The sequence below is a fragment of the Corvus cornix genome, chromosome 3 (genome assembly GCF_000738735.6).
Source record: "Corvus cornix cornix isolate S_Up_H32 chromosome 3, ASM73873v5, whole genome shotgun sequence".
In the NCBI taxonomy this organism is placed as follows: Eukaryota; Metazoa; Chordata; class Aves; order Passeriformes; family Corvidae; genus Corvus; species Corvus cornix.
The window spans coordinates 112,619,404-112,637,186 of NC_047056.1; the positions used below are offsets into that span (position 1 = coordinate 112,619,404).

General features: G+C 47.2%; 1 protein-coding gene across 3 annotated transcripts in view; it reads left to right on the top strand.

Annotated features, from left to right (window-relative positions):
* Positions 1-242: 242 nt before the first annotated feature.
* The window catches only part of PINX1 (PIN2 (TERF1) interacting telomerase inhibitor 1), a 59,830-nt gene continuing 42,289 nt past the window's right edge, over positions 243-17,783 (top strand). The window contains exons 1-6 of one of the 3 annotated variants that reach the window (XM_010411387.4): positions 243-289; positions 5,627-5,736; positions 7,506-7,598; positions 7,944-8,022; positions 11,685-11,777; positions 14,331-14,407. In XM_010411387.4, coding sequence (XP_010409689.1) covers positions 271-289; positions 5,627-5,736; positions 7,506-7,598; positions 7,944-8,022; positions 11,685-11,777; positions 14,331-14,407 — 471 coding nt within the window. In that variant the 5' untranslated portion in view covers positions 243-270. Of the gene's footprint in view, positions 290-1,729; positions 2,026-5,626; positions 5,737-7,505; positions 7,599-7,943; positions 8,023-11,684; positions 11,778-14,330; positions 14,408-17,783 lie in introns of those variants that run through there. The other 2 variants (XM_039569351.1, XM_010411388.4) reach the window with 2 other exon arrangements.

The window sequence follows — 17,783 nt, forward strand, 5'->3', positions numbered from 1 at the left end:
CCGTGCCCCTTATTTCCAATCACACACAGCGAGCACTGCTCATCCCCTTCCCCCGGCACGGGAACAGCCGATACACAACCGAGACCGTGTTTTGAGATATTTACTGGAATTTCAGCAAATTTGCAAACTTCATTTTCATTTTTTCATTTTTACTTTGGTGTCCGCTACGCTCGCCTGTTTTAAAACTTTTTTAATCAGGCGCCGCTCACGCCGCCCTTTTTATGCGCCGGAGGTCACGAAAGTCCCCATGCAGGAAGGGAGGCCCCCAAGATGGCGATGCTGGCGGAGCGTGAGTGCCGGTCCCGGTGGGAATGCCGCGGGAATGCTGCGGGAATGGGAGTGAACCGGTGCCTCGGGAGCGGTTCCAGACCCTCCCCACAGCCCTTCCTGAGGGGTCCGGGCTGCGCCGCCCCTCCCCATGGGTGCAGGGGGGTCTCAGTAGCACATAAAGGGGTTCGGGGAGTTCCGCTGCTGCGGAAGGAGGTTTCAGAGTTAAGGAAAGGGGAGTGCGGGGACTGGGAAAGGTGGGATGAGGAGGTTCCTTTGTCCATGAATTGGGCTCCAGGGGTCCCCTGTGTCAGGGGAAGGGGGGGGGTCATGGGGTGAGGAGACCTCGGGGTGGCCGGGAAAAGGGTTTAGGGGTCCCCCGGTGTGGAAGAACTGGGGGCTGGGAGAGGCAGGAATGAGGGTCCAGAGGGTCCCAGTGTCAAGGAGAAGGGGGGGTCTTGGAGCTAGGAGACCTGGGCTGGGGCCAGAAAAGGGGCTCAGGAGGTGCCCGATGTTGAAGAACGAGGGGTTTCGGGTCTGAGAAGGGCAGGAATGGGGCTGCGGGGGATGCCAGGGTGAAGGAAAAGGGGGGCTGGGGCCTGGGAGAGCTGGGCTGAGGGTGAGAAAAGGCTTCAAGGGTCCCTGGGGTTGAAGAACGGAGGGCTGTGGGGGCTGGGAAAGGCAGGAATTGAGGAAAAGGCAGGGTTAAGGAAAAGATGGGGTCTGGAGGCTGGGAGAGGTGGGATGGCCGGGAAAGGGGTTCCAGGGGGACACTGGTGCAGGATGAGGGGTGCAGGGGCTTCTCTGTGGGGTCTGTCGTGTCCCGGGCAGGAGCAGTGGGAATGTCCCTTGGAAACCTTTAGGGACAGCTTGTCCTTTCAGGGGCTCGGTGCCGTCTCTGGCCGTGTGTTTTAAGGGGAGACACCTCCAGCCCAGGGGTGCTGGGGACACCCCGGGGACGTGGCAGGGCCGTGGGCTGGTGCTGGGTTTGGTGCTTGGGTCACTCCCGGGGCAGCGCTGGAGCTGAGCCAAGCTCTGCCAATCCACAGCTTTTAGAGACCCTCCAGAGGAGGCTTTGGAGGTGGGGAAGGGTCTGGAGGGGCCAAATGAGGAGGGCCTGAGGGCACTGGGTGTGGTCAGCTGGAGCAGAGGGGACTGAGGTCAGACCTCACCAGGGGCTGCAGCTCCTCCCGAGGGGCAGCTCCGATCTCTGCTCCCTGTGAGCAGGGACAGGATCCAGGGAACGGCTGGAGCTGTGCCAGGGGAATTTGGGATGGATAGCAGGGAAAGGCTCTTCCCCCAGAGGGTGCTGGGGCACTGGAGCAGCTCCCCAGGGAATGGGCACAGCCCCAAGGCTGCCAGAGCTCCAGGAGTGTTTGGACAACGCTCTCAGGGATGCACAGGGTGGGATTGTTGGGGTGTCTCTGTAGGGCCAGGAGCTGGACTGGATGATCCTGGTGGGTCCCTTCCAGCTCAGGATGTCCCCTGATTCTATGGATTTTGTTTAAATTTCCATGATATTGGAAACAAAGAGCTTCACTTTTGCCTCTGAGGTGATTGAGAACTTGGGCTCCCCATTTCTGATAGAACTTTCTGGTGTCAGGACACCCTTAACCGAGAGCTCAGGGTCTGCTGAATTTGTTTGCTGGGCTGCAGGAAATAGGAACAAGACAGACTCATAACAAATGTGGTTTCCATTGGGAAGTGAAGATGTGAATTGAGGAAAACAAATCTGCATTTGCACATGGAGTTTTCTAGGTATTTTCAGTGTGAACTTTGGTACTCTTTTTTCCAGAATTTGTTAATTGTTTTAATTGGACGTGTCAATAATAGACTCACTTGGAGTGGAAGGGACCTTAAAGCCCATCCAGTTCCACCCCCTGCCATGGGCAGGGACACCTTCCACTAGCCCAGGTTGCTCCAAGCCCTGTCCAGCCTGGCCACTTCCAGGGATCCAGGGGCAGCCACAGCTTCTCTGGGCACCCTGGGCCAGGGCCTCCCCACTCTCACAGGGAACAATTCCTTCCCAATCTCCCATCCATCCCTGCACTCTGGCAGTGGGAAGCCATTCCCTGTGTCCTGTCCCTCCATGCCTTGGCCCAAGTCCCTCTCCAGCTCTTCTGGAGCCCCTTTAGGCTCTGGAAGGGGCTCTGAGCTCTCCCTGGAGCCTGCCCTTCTCCAGGTGAACACCCCCAGCTTTCCCAGCCTGGCTCCAGAGCTGTGTCCCTCCTGTGCTCCCAGACCATCTCTGGGCTCATGGCAGGGGTTTGGATGGGAACTTTCAAAATTATAGTTAAAAACTTGCTCCAGGCATAGAATTCATCTTGGCAAAAGGGATTAGCAATGGATCTTTTTCAGATCATAGAGTGTTTGAGTAAAGAATTTGAGTTGTCCAGCCCTGGCACAGCTGCCCAGGGCAGTACTGGAGTCCCCATCCCTGGGGGGGTTTCAAAGCCATGCGGATGTGGCACTGGGGGACACGGCTCAGTGGTGGCCTTGGCAGTGCTGGGGGATGGTTGGACTGGGTGATCTTAGAGGTATTTTCCAACCTCAGTGATTCTGTGATTCCCTAAGGAAATGAGGATTTTCTCCACTGGATGGTGCTGCTCTCCCGGAGTTCCATCACTGTCTGTGGCATCATTTTCGGAGCAGCCCAGAAAGTTGGTGTTAAATTAGGAGCTAAATCTTGTAGCTGGAAGTTCGTACCTGGTTTCCTCTCCCACTTTAGAGATATCAGCGAACAAACGTTTCTGATAAATTATTGACTAATTAGTGGATTTTGTTGTTTGTTTGGAAAGGGAAGATGATTTTATGTTTTCTGGAAATGGCATGGAGCTGTTCCTGGCTTTCTTAAATACTTCTCTAAAGATGAAAGCAAGTTTGCTTGGGTTTTTTTCCTATATTTAAGTCACCCTGTTTAAAAATCAGAGTATGTTATCCTGGCAGAAATCTGAGGATTAAACCCACAGTGTTTGAAATACTCGGATTGCAAGTGCTGAGAAAGGGAAGGTCTCTTAATTTCAAGCTTAAGAAATACTTGTGTCTGGTGCCCTTGTGCTTTTGTTACCAACATCCTCCCAGGAGCAAAACATCTCAGGGGCTTCTCCACAGGGAGATGCTTAGGAAAAAACATAGAAGTTCATTTTTGAGGTGGTTTAAAGCACATCAAACAACTCAATCTGGAAGTTAATTCACCCATTGTTGATAAATCCTGAGATACATGGGGTGGTTTTACAACTGTAGGAATTGCATTGGATTTAATTTCTTGGGGTTTGCAAAGTCACCACCTGAGGAACTACTTACAGAGAGTGTAAGAGTATGGACATACCTAAAATGTTGGATTTATAAAGGGCATTGAACCGTTTTTGGTGGCTGAGTGAGGGAAAGTTGATGTAAATTGAGGGATTTTAGAGGTAGAAATGAAGAAATGTGAGTGAAAAGGAGGGCAGCTGCTTAAGTGGGCAGCATAAACTCTATTGGAATCATAGAACCTGAATTATTATGGTTGGAAAATCCCTCAGACATCATCCAGTCCAACCATCCCCCAGCACTGCCAAGGCCACCACTGAGCCATGTCCCCAAGTGCCACATCCACATGGCTTTTAAATCCCCCCAGGGATGGGGGATACCCTGGGCAGCTCTTCCAATGTCTGACCACCTTTTATCATGAAGATATTCCCTCATATCCAATCTAAACCTCCCCTGGCACAACTTGAGGCTGTTTCCTCTCATCCTGCCCTGTTCCCTGGGAGCAGAGCCCGACCCCCCTGGCTGCCCCCTCCTGTCAGGGAGTTGTGCAGAGCCACAAGGTCCCCCCTGAGCCTCCTTTGCTCCAGGCTCAGCCCCCTGGTTCTCCATGGGACAGCAGGGAATCCCAGTTTGTTTAGAAGTTAAAAATCAGAGACCACAGTGGTGCTTTCTCACATTATGTTGGCAGCACGGGCAGGGCTTGGAGGAGGTTCTGCTCTCAAGGCTTCCTGGTGGGAATAATCACAGAATCCCAGGATGGTTTGGGATGGAAGAGACCCTAAAGATCATCCCATTCCACCCCCTGCCATGGGCAGGGACACCTTCCACTCTCCCAGGTTGCTCCAAGCCCCATCCAGCCTGGCCTTGGACACTTCCAGGGACGAGGCAGCCACAGCCTCTGAGGTTAATAAGTTGTTTCCTGTAGAGAAATGAACCAGCCAAAGGTTGGATTCCCCTCACAGCCCTCGGGTGTTTAACCCACTGTGAAAGCTGTTTAGGGACTGTTTGGAGCTTCAGAGTTTCAGTAGCTTGTTAAAAAAAGCCCCCACCTTGCATTCTGACAGCCTTAGTTCCTTAAAAATGAAACAAAACTGGACAAAAATGAGTCAAACATCCCTGTAATATTCAGTCCCTCTGGCCCAAATCCCAAATCTTGTCTTTTAGGGAATGATGACTTCCTGATTACATTGAAAACACCTCGTTGGATTTGGCTTCTCCCTGCCTTTGTGTGGCCTTGGGTTAACCGGTCATTTTTGATCCGGCATTTCCCATGGTGTTTAATGAAGTTTGTGATCTTCCTGTCTCCCATTCTTTGTTTGTCTTGTTTATTTAGGTTCTCTTCCTGCCTGGGTTTAGGTGCACACTTCAAGTGACTGGTTAACTGGGCTGGCTTCTCTTCCTTGATTTCAAGGAAGCTGTTCCTGGTGGGAAAGGCAACATGTGGGTCTGGGAGAATGTAATTTCTTCGGGAATCTGTATAGGACAAAGGAGCCTTGATTTTCCTTTGGATCACTTAACTCCTGCAATCATTTCTGGCAGCTTTTCAGTTTTCCCATAAAGCATTTTTGAGAAATCCAAAAGCTGAAATCCCACGGGTTTGTGTTCTGTCATTCCCTTTCTCTGTTCACTTACATTGGATTTTTGATTTGGCTTTTGTTAAGAAGGCAAATACTAAAATTTCTGGGTTCTGGTTAAAGAGAAGTCTGGAGAATGGGTTTTGTCCAGAAGTGGGAGAGCTGCATCATAATCTCCTCCTCTGTAGATTCCATGTTGAAGCCAGATGTAAAACAAAATTGGAATAAATATGGAATTTACACCCAAATGGTAATCCTTAAAGCTTTCCCTGAATCACAGCCCATCCTGAGGGACAGCAACTTCCGTAGCAATTCTGCTTTGGCATCTTCCCATTAATAATTAATATTTTCACTGGGCTTTTATTGTTGTTGTGGTGGTTTTTGTTTAGTAAAATTAACCCCCAAAATATGGTGAGTCTGGCCTAAGTTCTGGAGTGGTGTTTTTGCAATGAAGAGCTTTGGTTGAACTGATCCAATACCAAGAACTCTCTGGGAATGCCAGTAGAGCCTGTTTGAATTTTCCCTTCCTGCTCCAGCCCGGAGAAGGCAGAAGTGGTCCGTGGATCCACGAAACAGCGCCTGGAGCAATGATGACTCCAAATTTGGCCAGAAGATGCTGGAAAAGATGGGCTGGTCCAAAGGAAAGGTAGGATCTAAGGGAAAATTGTCGCTGAAGGGTCTAAAACTGCCATAAATCAAACTCATTTGATTTATTCTCTTAAGTGCACAGAGAATTTGAGCAGTGACAGATTTCTACACTTAGTTACAAAGTCTTGTTTGTGCCTCTCCTGCTTTCCAGTTTCTCTCCATTCTCTGACAACCTAAATTCCCAAGTGAGAGCAGGAGTTGGAACATTAAATCAGGTTAAAGGTTTTAAGCTGCCTTTAAACCCTCAATTCTCTCCGTGTTTGGTGCTCTTTAAAGCAACTGCAGGACCTGCTTTAATCTTCCACCTGGTTTCAATTTTTTTTTCTGCTCTCTTCCTTGAACCCCCAAAATGCTGTATCCTGTGAGCTGTGTCCCTTCCCAGCTTCAGCCAGGACCTGTGGTCCCAGTGACTGGTTCCTGGCACTAACAGCAATCTCCAGGTCAGCACAGACACCTGCAAACTGCAGGTTTAATTCCACAGAGGTGCCTCAGCAAAGCTGAGATTTGGGGCTGCACATCAGAGTATTTAATGATAAGAATCCCCACAAACCCCTACTTCCTTTAATTCTCCTTCTAGATTTCCTCTTACAGACTTTCCTTAACAGGAATAAAATTAGGATAATTCTCAATTCTCTGAATGCTTTAAAGCCTATTTTTGGATTTAAACTGTTGCCTCAGTTGTCTCACAACGTTTCCCACTCGAGCTACTGGATCTTCCTTGGCAGCAGTTGTACAAGAAGGATTTATGTCTCCATTCCACTGCAAACTTGGACAAATGGAACTTTCCCTTGATCAAATTAAGGGGCAGAAGCCCATCTGGGCAGGGAAATTAAGCTGCTTACACCAGTCCTGTTACTGGTTGTGTTGGAATTGGGTCAGGGCAGGTTGTGTGGCCGAGTCTCCTGCTTGCTTCCATATCTTTTGGTCAGCAGAAGTTTCAAGGCAAATTTTCCACCCCACTGATCAGAAAAACTCCACTTTGGTTGTCCAAACATGCCTCATTCCTTCAAATATTAGATATCCCAGGATGTGTCTGCAGGGCTTCTCTGCACTGCAGCAGCACATAAATGTTTATTAATTCTAGCACACTTGGCTGATGATTTGTGACAGATGAGGCAAAAAGCAGGTCCCAGGAGCAAAGTTTTAAACCGAAAGCTTTGCCTTTTAATTTTTTAGCCTTGATCATACAGTTAAGAAAGATAACCCTGGACCTGATTATTGCTTCATATTAAAGAACCCTAAAGTCATTTGCTCCAATATTTTCATCCAATTATGAGCACAAATGAGGTGGAAGAAGTTGTGAATGTCCTGCTGGCTCCAGTCTGCTTCTCCCCTGCCCCTCCCTGCTCGCCTTCCGTATAAATTTGTTCTGGATTGTGTGTTCCATGTGGATCTGCCTTACTCCCATTACCCTTCTCAGTGACAGAGGGATTTTTGGGGAGAGTTCTTCTTATATAGAGTCTTGTTGGAAAGGTGGAAACACTTTGGGCTTGCTTAGGAATGTCAGGTGGCTTCCTGATTAATCACCCAACTACTTCATGTTGTTGCTGTTTTAGTGTTTGTAATGCTTTGCTGGAGGCTTAAGTAGTGAATTTAAAAGCCTTTGTTTGTTGTGTGGTAATGCCTGTGAATGAGTTCAGCTACAAGCAGGCAAATTCATAGGAAGTTGTGATTTCTTGCTGTATTTCTTTGTGAACTATCTGACAATCCAAAAGCTCTAACTGCTGCTGTAAAATCCTTACATTTTTACCCTCAAATCCTCCTTAGGGTCTCGGGGCTCAGGAGCAAGGAAATCCAGAACACATCAGGGTTAAGGTGAAAAACGACGTGCTGGGATTAGGGGCTACCATCAATCACGAGGTGAGCACTAGACCCAGGGCAGGGAATGAATCCCATTTCAGCAACAGCACAATTATTTGAATGGAACATCAGTGAAATCTGTTGTCACAGCTGGTGGTAGCACGTACCAAACAGGATTTTTCAGGACTTCCCAACACAACCCTGATAATTTCATTTCACTTTGGGGTGGCTGTAGGAGCTGTTGTTGGTTTTACCACCTGTGGAGCTTCCCAGGCTCCCTCCCACCAACAGGGACTGGATATATCCAATTAATTTACTTCTCAGAGTCTTAGTTCTTAGAGTTTAGTAAAACTTGTGTTAATTCTGAAGACTTCTGCCTTGTGTTCATGTGGGTGATATTTACAGGACAACTGGATTGCTCATCAGGATGACTTCAACCAGCTTCTGGCTGAGCTGAATAACTGCCATGGACAGGGTGAAACAGGTAGGTTCATGCTTGGCTCAATCAGATGCTGGAAGCTCAGCAGAGTTTCCATTCTGTGTCTTCAAAGAGTTCCTGAGGCCCAGTTTGGGCTACAAATAAGGTTAACAACTCCCTCTTCTTCCCCAAAATTACTGGGAGCCAAAGGATGTCTTGCCATCCATGACCATGGATTTGCAGATCTCAGTGCATCAGTTTTGCTCTCAGGACTCAAAGAAAGGCTTTTTGTTGAGGAAGGAAAACATAAGATATTGAACTTGTTTATTTTATCCAGATCACAATATTTGGGACACTTTTCCTGGGCTGTACCTACAGGAAGAGTTATTTCTTTATGAAGCACCCCGAATCTGTCTGAAGGCTCACAAAAATCACTCAGCACTGCAATGCTTTGCCTTCCTTTTACAAATGAACTGTCACACTTGGCTTCCATGCTCCAGTAGCTTCTTAAATACCTCCTTTTCCTGTCCTTGGAGAGCTGCTCCATAGCTTTTGCCTCAGAGTTCTGCATTTCTGCTTTGAGTGTGGTATAAAGTGATTTTTGTAGCCCTTGTGTTGAGCACACAAGTGGGGAAACTTCCCCAAAAGGGCTATTTTTAAAGTCTTCTATTTTTGAAGTTTCTTACAAGCTGACCTTGTTTTGTGAAAATGAAGTTAGGAAACTGTGGTGGGTGTGAGCTTAGAGAAAGAATTGGTTTATCAAATGATTTATCATCTCTCCTCTAGTTAAACTCATGTTTAAATGCTGACTTTGTATCTAAACAGCTTTCTGAAGTGTTGTTAAACCAAGGGCTCCTGTTTGGACACAGCCTGTCCGTGTGCTGCTGGGGCAGCATTGCCAGCTTAGTGGATTCACCAACTTCATTTCATTCATTCATTTGTGTAACCTTTGAGCACTGAAGGTTTTCTAGGAGAAAAAATGTAGAAAGAAGAGGAGGAAAATCAGTTAGCAAGGAAGTTTTCTAATCCTGGTGAGCTAGGATTAAAATTCTGAGCCTGATGCCTCAAAAGACCTTTTTTAGCTTGCTGTGCAAGTCGTCCTTGTGGAATCATGAGGCCACCCAGGACTCGGTGCTGTCACTCAGCTCCTTGAGAGCTAGGAGAGCACTTCACGGGGAAATTCCAAAAGTTCCTGTCTACCTTTAGAACTAAATCCTACCCAAGTTGCAACTTGAGCCCTGGGAAGATCAGGGAGGTGTAACTGGTGGGAAACCTGCAGACTGATGAGCAGAGAGCTGAAATTACTTGCCCAGGGCCATGGTGAGTCAGCAGAGGCAGGTTCAGGGAGCAAGGCTTGGTCTTAAGCTCTGCACTCTTGCCTGGGTCACCTCATGCAAAGTGACCCTTGAAAACTCCCATTTCTCCCTGTTTCACTCAGTTCTTTTCGTCCTTTTAGGAGCTGGGACAAGTTTTCAATCACTGAAAGCAAATTTGGGTGCACCTTGAAAATTCCAGGTCAGAGTCACATTTGGTGATTTACAGAAAGGCATCACTCCGAAACTTGGTTTTTTTGACAATTGTTGAACTGGCAGAACTCATCCAGAAAAAACTCTCCCTGCAGCTGTGCTGCAGGAGCAAATGTTACATTATTGGCCATCCTCCAGTTCCAAACTGCATTAAAAGTCAGCTGAAAAACTTCATTGTTCTTAAAGAACTGGTGGAGTTGCCAGAGCTTGATTGCAATTAGAGGTCGGAAAGGAACGGACCCGTGGGGGTTGATGCCAACACTCAAATGCCCTCAGTGTCTGTAGTTTTAGCTGTCTTTTCCTTTTTCTTTTTTCTAGGTGAGCACCCAGTGAGGGCAGGTTTAGATTAGATTAAATGTTAGGAAGAAATTCATCTACTGGTGTTAAGGCCCTGGCATAGGTTGCCCAGAGAAGCTGTGGCTGCCCCTGGATCCCTGGAAGGCCGGGTTGGACGGGGCTTGGAGCCACCCTGGGTAGTGGAAGGGTTTGGGGCTATGTGGTCTTTTCCCACCCAAACCATTCTATAATTCCAGGCTGTTTTGCTGGGGTCCTCAGTGATGATGACTGCCCCTTTCCCATTGATAAAATGTGGGAACAACACCCTGCCTGTGCTTTGGCACTTCCACTTCGATCAGATTTGCTGCAGAAATGCCACTTTGGAGGCTTTATTGCCCTGACTGAATTTCTTTGAAAAGCACATTAACATTCCTGCAGCGCTTGCTCAGTTTGTCAGGATTTTCCAGTCCCTGGAAGACACAGGGATGTATTTCCCTGCCCACTGCAAGTACCAGCATGTTCTGGAGTGAAATCCCTCTCTGCAGGCACGAGGCGGTGCTGCTGCCCCTTTCCCTGTAGGAATAACGTGGAGGAGGAAGCTCTGTGGAAACCTTTTGCTGTGTAATGCTCCTTTTGCTACCAGGAGGTTGGAAACCAGGCTCAAAGTGCTGCACCTCTGTCAAGATATTTTAGTTGTGATCCTTGCTTTCCCCACAGACCCTGTTATTGATGATTTTTTTGTTAAAAACTGATTTGCTGGTCCTTTCTCTTCCCATTAGGGTTTAATGTGTGAGTGAGAGAATGGATCTCAGCCTGCTGGCCCTCAGCTCTCGCACTGCAGGCTGAGGATTTCACTTTTAGCTCGGGGATTCTGTCATCAGGTGGCACTGCCTATCAAACAGGGAAGTGCTGGAATTCCAGTGGCAGGAAAGCTTGGGCTGCAGAGCTTTCCAGGGTGGGATCATATTAAAAAAGTGACTCAAGTTGGCCCTCAGGGTATGGGTTGATTTCCCTACCCATTCCACTGGGAGGAAAAAAAACATCTCAGCAGAGTAACCTTCTCTGGAGTTACAGAGTAGAGACTCCTGTGGTGCCTCTTTTCAGGACTGGTAAGGCAGTAATTAGCTGTACAACAGGTTAATTCTCTCTTTCTTTCAAATTAACAGGCTCTGTGGCTGCAAAGAGAACATTTGTACCCCTAAAATAACCTTGCACAGCACAGGAACGTGGTCTCTGTGCTGTTAAATAGTGAGGTTAATCTTTCATGTGGCTTTAACCTGCTCACAGTCTCCCAAAGCACTCCTGAGTGACTCTGGGACTGAGCCAGCCCTGGAGACCATTCCCAGAGGACAGTTTAGATGCAGTCCCTCTTCTGGAAGCCTGGAAAATGAGATAATAGGGATGTGGCAATTTGTTCTAGTTGGCCTCAGGGACAGAAATGCTTTGTCACCATTCAGTTTCCTTACACAGATGTATCAGCTTATGTCCAAATAAAGGTATTTTGTGTAGGGTTAGAAATGAAAATCCTGTGGGGTTTTTTTTCCCCCCTTTTTCTTTTTGCTCAGTCAGGTTCAGTATTTTATTTCCTACTATTTTTTACATATTTCTCGGACTCTGGTTCTGAAGACACTCCATAAAAACAGCACTATTATTATTTTCTAACCACAGAGATGGATTTGCCTTTGACCTGGAGTAGCTCTATCTGGCTTTTCAAATTACATTGGATTGGAAATGGGAAAGAAGGGATGGGGCGAAAAAAAATCAAGCAAAAACTTAAGAGTGCTTCCTTCAATAATATTTTATGATATGTTGTTGACTGAATTTTGAGAGAGAAAGTTGAAAACACTGATGTTTGAATTTGGTGGTTAAAGTGCCTCTAACAGAGCTGGAACTTGTTTGCTTGGGGTTTGTTTCTGGTTTTTTTAGAGCCCTCAGTGAAAAAGCAGAAAAAGACATTCAGCCTCGAAGAAAAATCCAAATCTTCCAAGAAACGTGTCCATTATATGAAGTTTGCCAAAGGTAAGAGGAGTTTTGTTGTTTCATAAGCCCTGGCCAAGATTAGAACAAACCCTGGTCAAGGTGATCTCTTGCCTTCTGGAGTCTAAATTACGCAAGTAAAACCTGGGTTTAGAAACACCCCCTGCAGCAACTTGCTTAAAGCTCTAATGCACTGTTCCTCTTTGTTTTGGGCAATTTTGGATGGCCTTAGGCTGATGTTGGGAATAAAACAATCCCTAAGTGAAGGAGCTGAATAAAAGAGCAGCGAATATTCTGAGGGTCGGGGCGTGGGCAGGGATGGGAGCAGGAGGCAAAGGCGAGGTGGGAGTGACTGAGGCATCTGCGTGGCACTAAACCCTGCAATCCCCAGTAACCCCTGCTCAGAGATCATGGGGATGAGATCAGGGATCAGATTAAACCTGCATGAAGGAAGAGGAAAGAGCTCTTACATCCATCAGATACTTTCTGGGATAAATTAGGGCAGCGCTTGGTGGCCGCAAAAACTTTACCAAGAACTTATGGAGTTCAGTAATTTCTTTCTTTCTTTCTTAGAGTGATGACATGATTTGAGTCAGTCCAGGTCGTGGCCCTTGACAGTTGTTCAGTCCTGTCCCTGTTGCTCTGTTCCCCTCTCACACGGTGTGTGTGCCTGTTTCAGGGCATGGATAGGATCAGTTTTCACTAATGGCCGATTTATTAAACTGAAAGCTCTGTGTCATGTATTCCAGCAGCAAATGCCTCTGCTAAGACAGAGCTAATTGATATCTGAATGGAGGCCAAATTTTCATATCGGGGTTTGGGATTTTTAGTGGGCTAATTCAACCTTTAAGTCCAAGCTGTTAACATGAGCTTGCCACTTTATGACATTAAACAATTAAATTGGTTCAGGGCTTGCAAGTGCAGAGGCCATGGCCTGCTTGAGGTAGTAGCAAAGAGGACTTACTTTGATTCGGATTTAACCTTTTACCAAATATAGAGGAAAAAAGAAGTGTCTTTTGAACATGTAAAATACAGCTCAAGGCTTTCATATTCCCAATATCCCTGATTTGTTTGGTCACATTTCCACAAGGCAACTCCTCATTTGCTTGTACCCTCTGTGGCCTGACACAGGGAAATTGTACTTTTTCTGAGAAAGAGGAAAAGTTATTTGAGAAAGGCTCATGCTGTCGTGGCCCTTGTTGTTGAAGTCCAGTCCTGCTTCCTTTCAGACTAAACAAGACAAGCTCACACAAAAGCGGGAGAAGGGAACAGCGACGGCACCAAACGCGGCTTCCGCTCCTGGGGCTGGTTTGGAGCGTCACTGCTGGAGGAACAGGCACCCCTGGATCTGGGAAATACACCCACACCCCAACCTCAGATTAAAACACTGATTTCAGCTGCTTTTCTAGTAGCTGCTCCCCTGTGATGCTGCAGGAGATTTGGGCTGTCAGCTGAGTTGGTTTTCTGAGAGGGAAGGAATGGGGGATGCACCCGGGGGAGGCATGGAAAGGAAGCGTAGCCTAAAAATGGGAGCAGGAGGATTTTAGGTGTCACATTCCAAGCCTTGGCCAAGATAAAGCTGAAAACAGACCCAATCTCATCCAGCTTGCTTGCACAAAGCCATTTAGAGGCTGTGCAGTGAGGCAGCAGGAAGCTGGGGAACACTTGCTCCTCTAGGCTGATGTGTCTCTTTACCCTCTGGGGGTAGGAAAGGATCCCAAGAAAAAGAAACAGGTTGAATCGTCAGATTTGGGGATTTTTTTTGTTTTAGGTTTTTTTGGCCATTACGAGATTCATTTTGAGGTCAGCGATTTTGGAATCAGAAAATCAAGTGATTTAAGACCCCAGCAGACTCTTAACGAGTTTACCTGTCTGGGCTGATTTTGTTTCTTTAACTTTTGCTGACCTTTTCCAAAAGAATTTTCTGACAGAAGTAGCGGACAACTCAACAAATTCTGCACTGTGGAATTGGCTAAACCTTTGCCTGTATCTCTGAGTCTCACGTCACACCCTCCTGCTTCCCCCTCCCTGCTCCGTGTCTGATATCCAGCTCACCACACAACAATCAGATGGGAATAATGGACCTCCTGGAAATCTTTGCTTCACCCTTGCAGTGGTTTTGAGTTGGAATAATCCAGTGTGTGGCAGAGGTGGAGGTTTTGCTTTTCAGAAGCAACATCAGAAATCGAAGAAAAGCCTCCACACAGTAAAATTTGATTTTTTTTTTTTTTTTTTCATTGTGTGGAGGAGCTGTAACTCCCTAATTCTGTCAGAAATGGGGAATCCTCACAAGAATCCAAAGATCCCAGTGCATACACACATTTCCTCATGTGTACCTTCATTTAGTGGCTTTAGCATAGAACCACAGCATGGTTTGGGTTGAAAAGGACCTTAAAGCCCATCTCATTCCAACCCCCTGCCATGGGCAGGGATACCCTCCCCTATCTCAGGTTGCTCCACATCTCATCCAACCTGGACTTCCTGATTTTTTATTCACCTCCAAGAGCAATTCCTCTCTGTGGGTCACACTGTTGCCAAAATGCATCCTCAGATGTGAAGGTTTGGGGTTTTTTTCCCTCTCTTTACCCCTTCCAGGTAAGGATCTCTCGTCACGCACTGAGCAGGACCTGTCCTGCATTTTTGGGAGAAGACAGAAGAGTGCCAAGACCCAGGTAAACAAGAATCTTCTCCTTTCTCTTGTTTCCTTGTTTATTATCCCTTAAACAAAACATCCAAATGTCTTCTGCCAATGTGTTTTTTCTCCTTGAAGGACTGTGCTTGAACTGTGAGGAAATAAGAGTAAATTTAATCCCTGTTTTTTTGGATTATTGTGATGTAACTTCTTTGGAGTTGGGGAACTCTCCAGTATTTTAATTTTTTGTTAGGAAATGTACATCACAAAGGAGAATTTTGCTTGACCTGGTTGGACTCGATGCTCTCAGAGGTCTTTTCCAACCTAAATAATTCTGTGAAAGAACCATAAATACCCAAAATAAAATTGGACATTCCATGCCAACAGGGCAATCTCCACAAAAATTGCCCTCGTTTTCACAAAATTGGGAAAGGCTGAGCAGCTGCAAAAGATTCAGAGGTGCCCTGAACAGTGATAAATATTTGATGAGAAGACCTCTCCCCTGACTTTGTGTAACGAGATCAAGGTTTGGACCAGCTTTTATTTTATTTATGTGTTCATTAGCATTTTGCTTTTGCAGAGCGCAGAGCTGCTCTATCAGTGGACAAAATAACTGTGACATGACCAACATATCCAGAAAAATTCTTGGGGAAAAAAAACACCTGGCAAAAGCACAAATGGATGTGTTGCAGGAATTGCCCTGTTGGTTCCAAGTTCTTGGAAATCTCTTGTTTTAAGGGAAAAATGGGGCTTGAGTTGAGTGGAAATTGAGTGGAAATTTCTGTAGTGTTTGACACCTTGCTCTTGGTGCTCTTGGAAATTGTTGTGGATCTTCACTGCAGGTCACTGGGAGCTGAAATAAGGATTTGGTAACTTCCAGTCTGTGAGAACTGTTGGAGCTCTCAAATCCTGTGCCAGGGAGCCTTGTTGGTTCTGATCACCTAAATGTGCCATGGATCTGCTCCTTGGCTCCCTTGCTTGTCAGATCAATGGGAAGCAGGAAAAACTGGGATTTAAAGCAATTCAGCACTGGTGGGGTTGAGAGGGCAGATTTTGTCCGCTCATGAGTTGTCTCAAGTAGTTGGTCTTGTTTTCTCTGTCTGTTTCACATCTTTTGAAATTCCGAGTTGGAAAGTTGCTTCTTCTGGGTCTTTTTCCTGCAGAACATTTGCTCTTTTGTGGATAAACACTGCAGATCACATGGATTTTATAGAGGGTGTCTAAGTTTGTGCATGTTTTTGCCAGTCCCTTGACAGATGCAGTGGTTGGCTGATGGCTGCTGTGCTGATTTCCTGAAATGGTTCAAGCTTCTGGCAGAAAAGTCACAGACTGTTCCCTCCTAAGCACCCAAATTTCCCCATGCAAATCCAGGCAGGAGAGAACAGAATTTGGAGCAGCCACAGGGAGAGGAAGCCAGAGGCAGCACAATTGCTCCCCCCAGCTCCCCCTTCTCCTTCTCTTCATGGATCAGAGATCTGTGGAGTTTGCACAGAACAAAAGTGCATTGCTCAGGCCCTCCAGCTCTGAGCAATTGCATTTCACTGCACCCATGAACTCTTAGGATCCCTTTCCATCATGTTCCAGAGCCTGGTCCTTAAGGTGGCACCAGAGGAAGTGCCCTGTGAGGCCTTGCAGGAATTCCCTGTGTTTGCATTCTGGTTTGAAATCCCCAAGCTCTGGGCATTTCCCTGAGTGCGCAGAGCTCACTGCAGGAGCAGGAAGGTGCTGCCGTTCTTCTGGAACTGAGTTGTTCCTGCGTGGAGATGATGTAGGAAGAGCCCTGGTGCCCAGCAGAGCCCTGGGTTTGCCTCCAGATTGTGGTAGGCTCCAATTTCCTTCTAATTTCAGCTCCTACAACCCTGGGTGGTTTCCCTGTTCACAGGATAAGGACTTCCACACTTCCATAGGGGCCAGAACTGCTCCTATCATTGGATCTGATTGCAGGCTCCCAGCTGTGGTTGCAGTGGAGATGGTACATGGAAGTACTCCTGTTGACCCTGGAAGAGCTGGGGTGGTGGCCCACAGGAATCTCATGGATTTAACAAGGCCAAGTGCTGGTGCTGCATCTAGGTTGGAGCAGCCCCTGGCATCAGCCCAGGCTGGGCATGAGCAGATGGAGCAGCCCTGGGAGAAGGACTTGGGGGTACTGGTGGGTGAGAGCCGGACATGACCCAGCCCAGAAACCCTCAGTGGGCAGCAGGGAATGGGTGGATTCTGCACAAGGAGAGCATGGAGCTGCTGGAGCGAGTCCAGAGGAGGCACCAGGATGATCAGAGGGATGTTGCAGCTCTCTTGTGAGGAAAGGATGAGGGAATTGAGGTTGTTCAGCCTGGAGAAGAGCAGCTTTGGGGTGACCTAACTGGGGCCTCCCAATACCTGAAAGGAGCTACAAGAAAGATGGAGAGAGACCATTTACAAGGGCCTGGAAGGACAGGACAAGGGGGAATGTCTTCAAACTGACAGAAGACAGGGTTAGATGGGATATTGGGAAGAAATTCTTTCCTGTGAGGGAGGTGAGGCCCTGGCACAGGGTGCCCAGAGAAGCTGTGGCTGCCCCTGCCTGGATCCCTGGAAGTGTCCAAGGCCAGGTTGGACAGGGCTTGGAGCAACCTGGGATAGTGGGAGGTGTCCCTGCCCATGGCAGAGGGTGGATCTGGATGATCTCTAAGATCCCTTCCAACCCATGCCATTCCATGATTTTATAGCTTGAATTCCTGTCTCAGACTCTTCCTGAGGTATCATCTCCTTCCTCTGTTCTCTGAGGTGCAGTTTGAGAAGCATTCAGCACACATTTGATGTGCACTGAAAGACCTGCCAGCCCCCAACAGAGCTCCCATTCCACTCTTGATCTTTTGACAATGCATTTCAGCTTAATTCTTTTTCCCTTATTTCTGTTTGTTTCAGTCTGGGATGAGAAAAGCTTGGGTGTAATTTTATGGGAAGATGCAGGAACTGCTTTTCATATAGTCACAGAATTGCTGAGGTTGGAGGAAACCTGGAGGTCTCCAGATCAGTCACCCTGCTCAGGGTCAGCTGTGGCAACTTCTTCAGGAGTTTGTTCAGAGTTTTGATTATCAGCCTTCCTTAAAGCCTCCAGTTTAAGCCTGTGACAAAATTTCAGTGGGTGGATAAAAGAGGAGAAAAGGAGAAGAGATCACAGAATCATGGAATTGTTAAGGTTGGAAAAGACCTCTACAGTCCTCAACTCCAAGCCTGTTCACCACTAAACCATGTCCTCAGGCACTTTATCCTCATGTTTCTTGCACTTCCAGGGATGGTGACTCCTCCACTTCCCTGAGCAGCCCGTTCCAGTGCCAGACAACCCTTTTCATGAAGAAATTTTTCCTAAATCCAATCTAAACCTCCTCACTGTTGCACTAGAGCTGGCTGGTTGGCTGGTGTCACACCAAACTGCC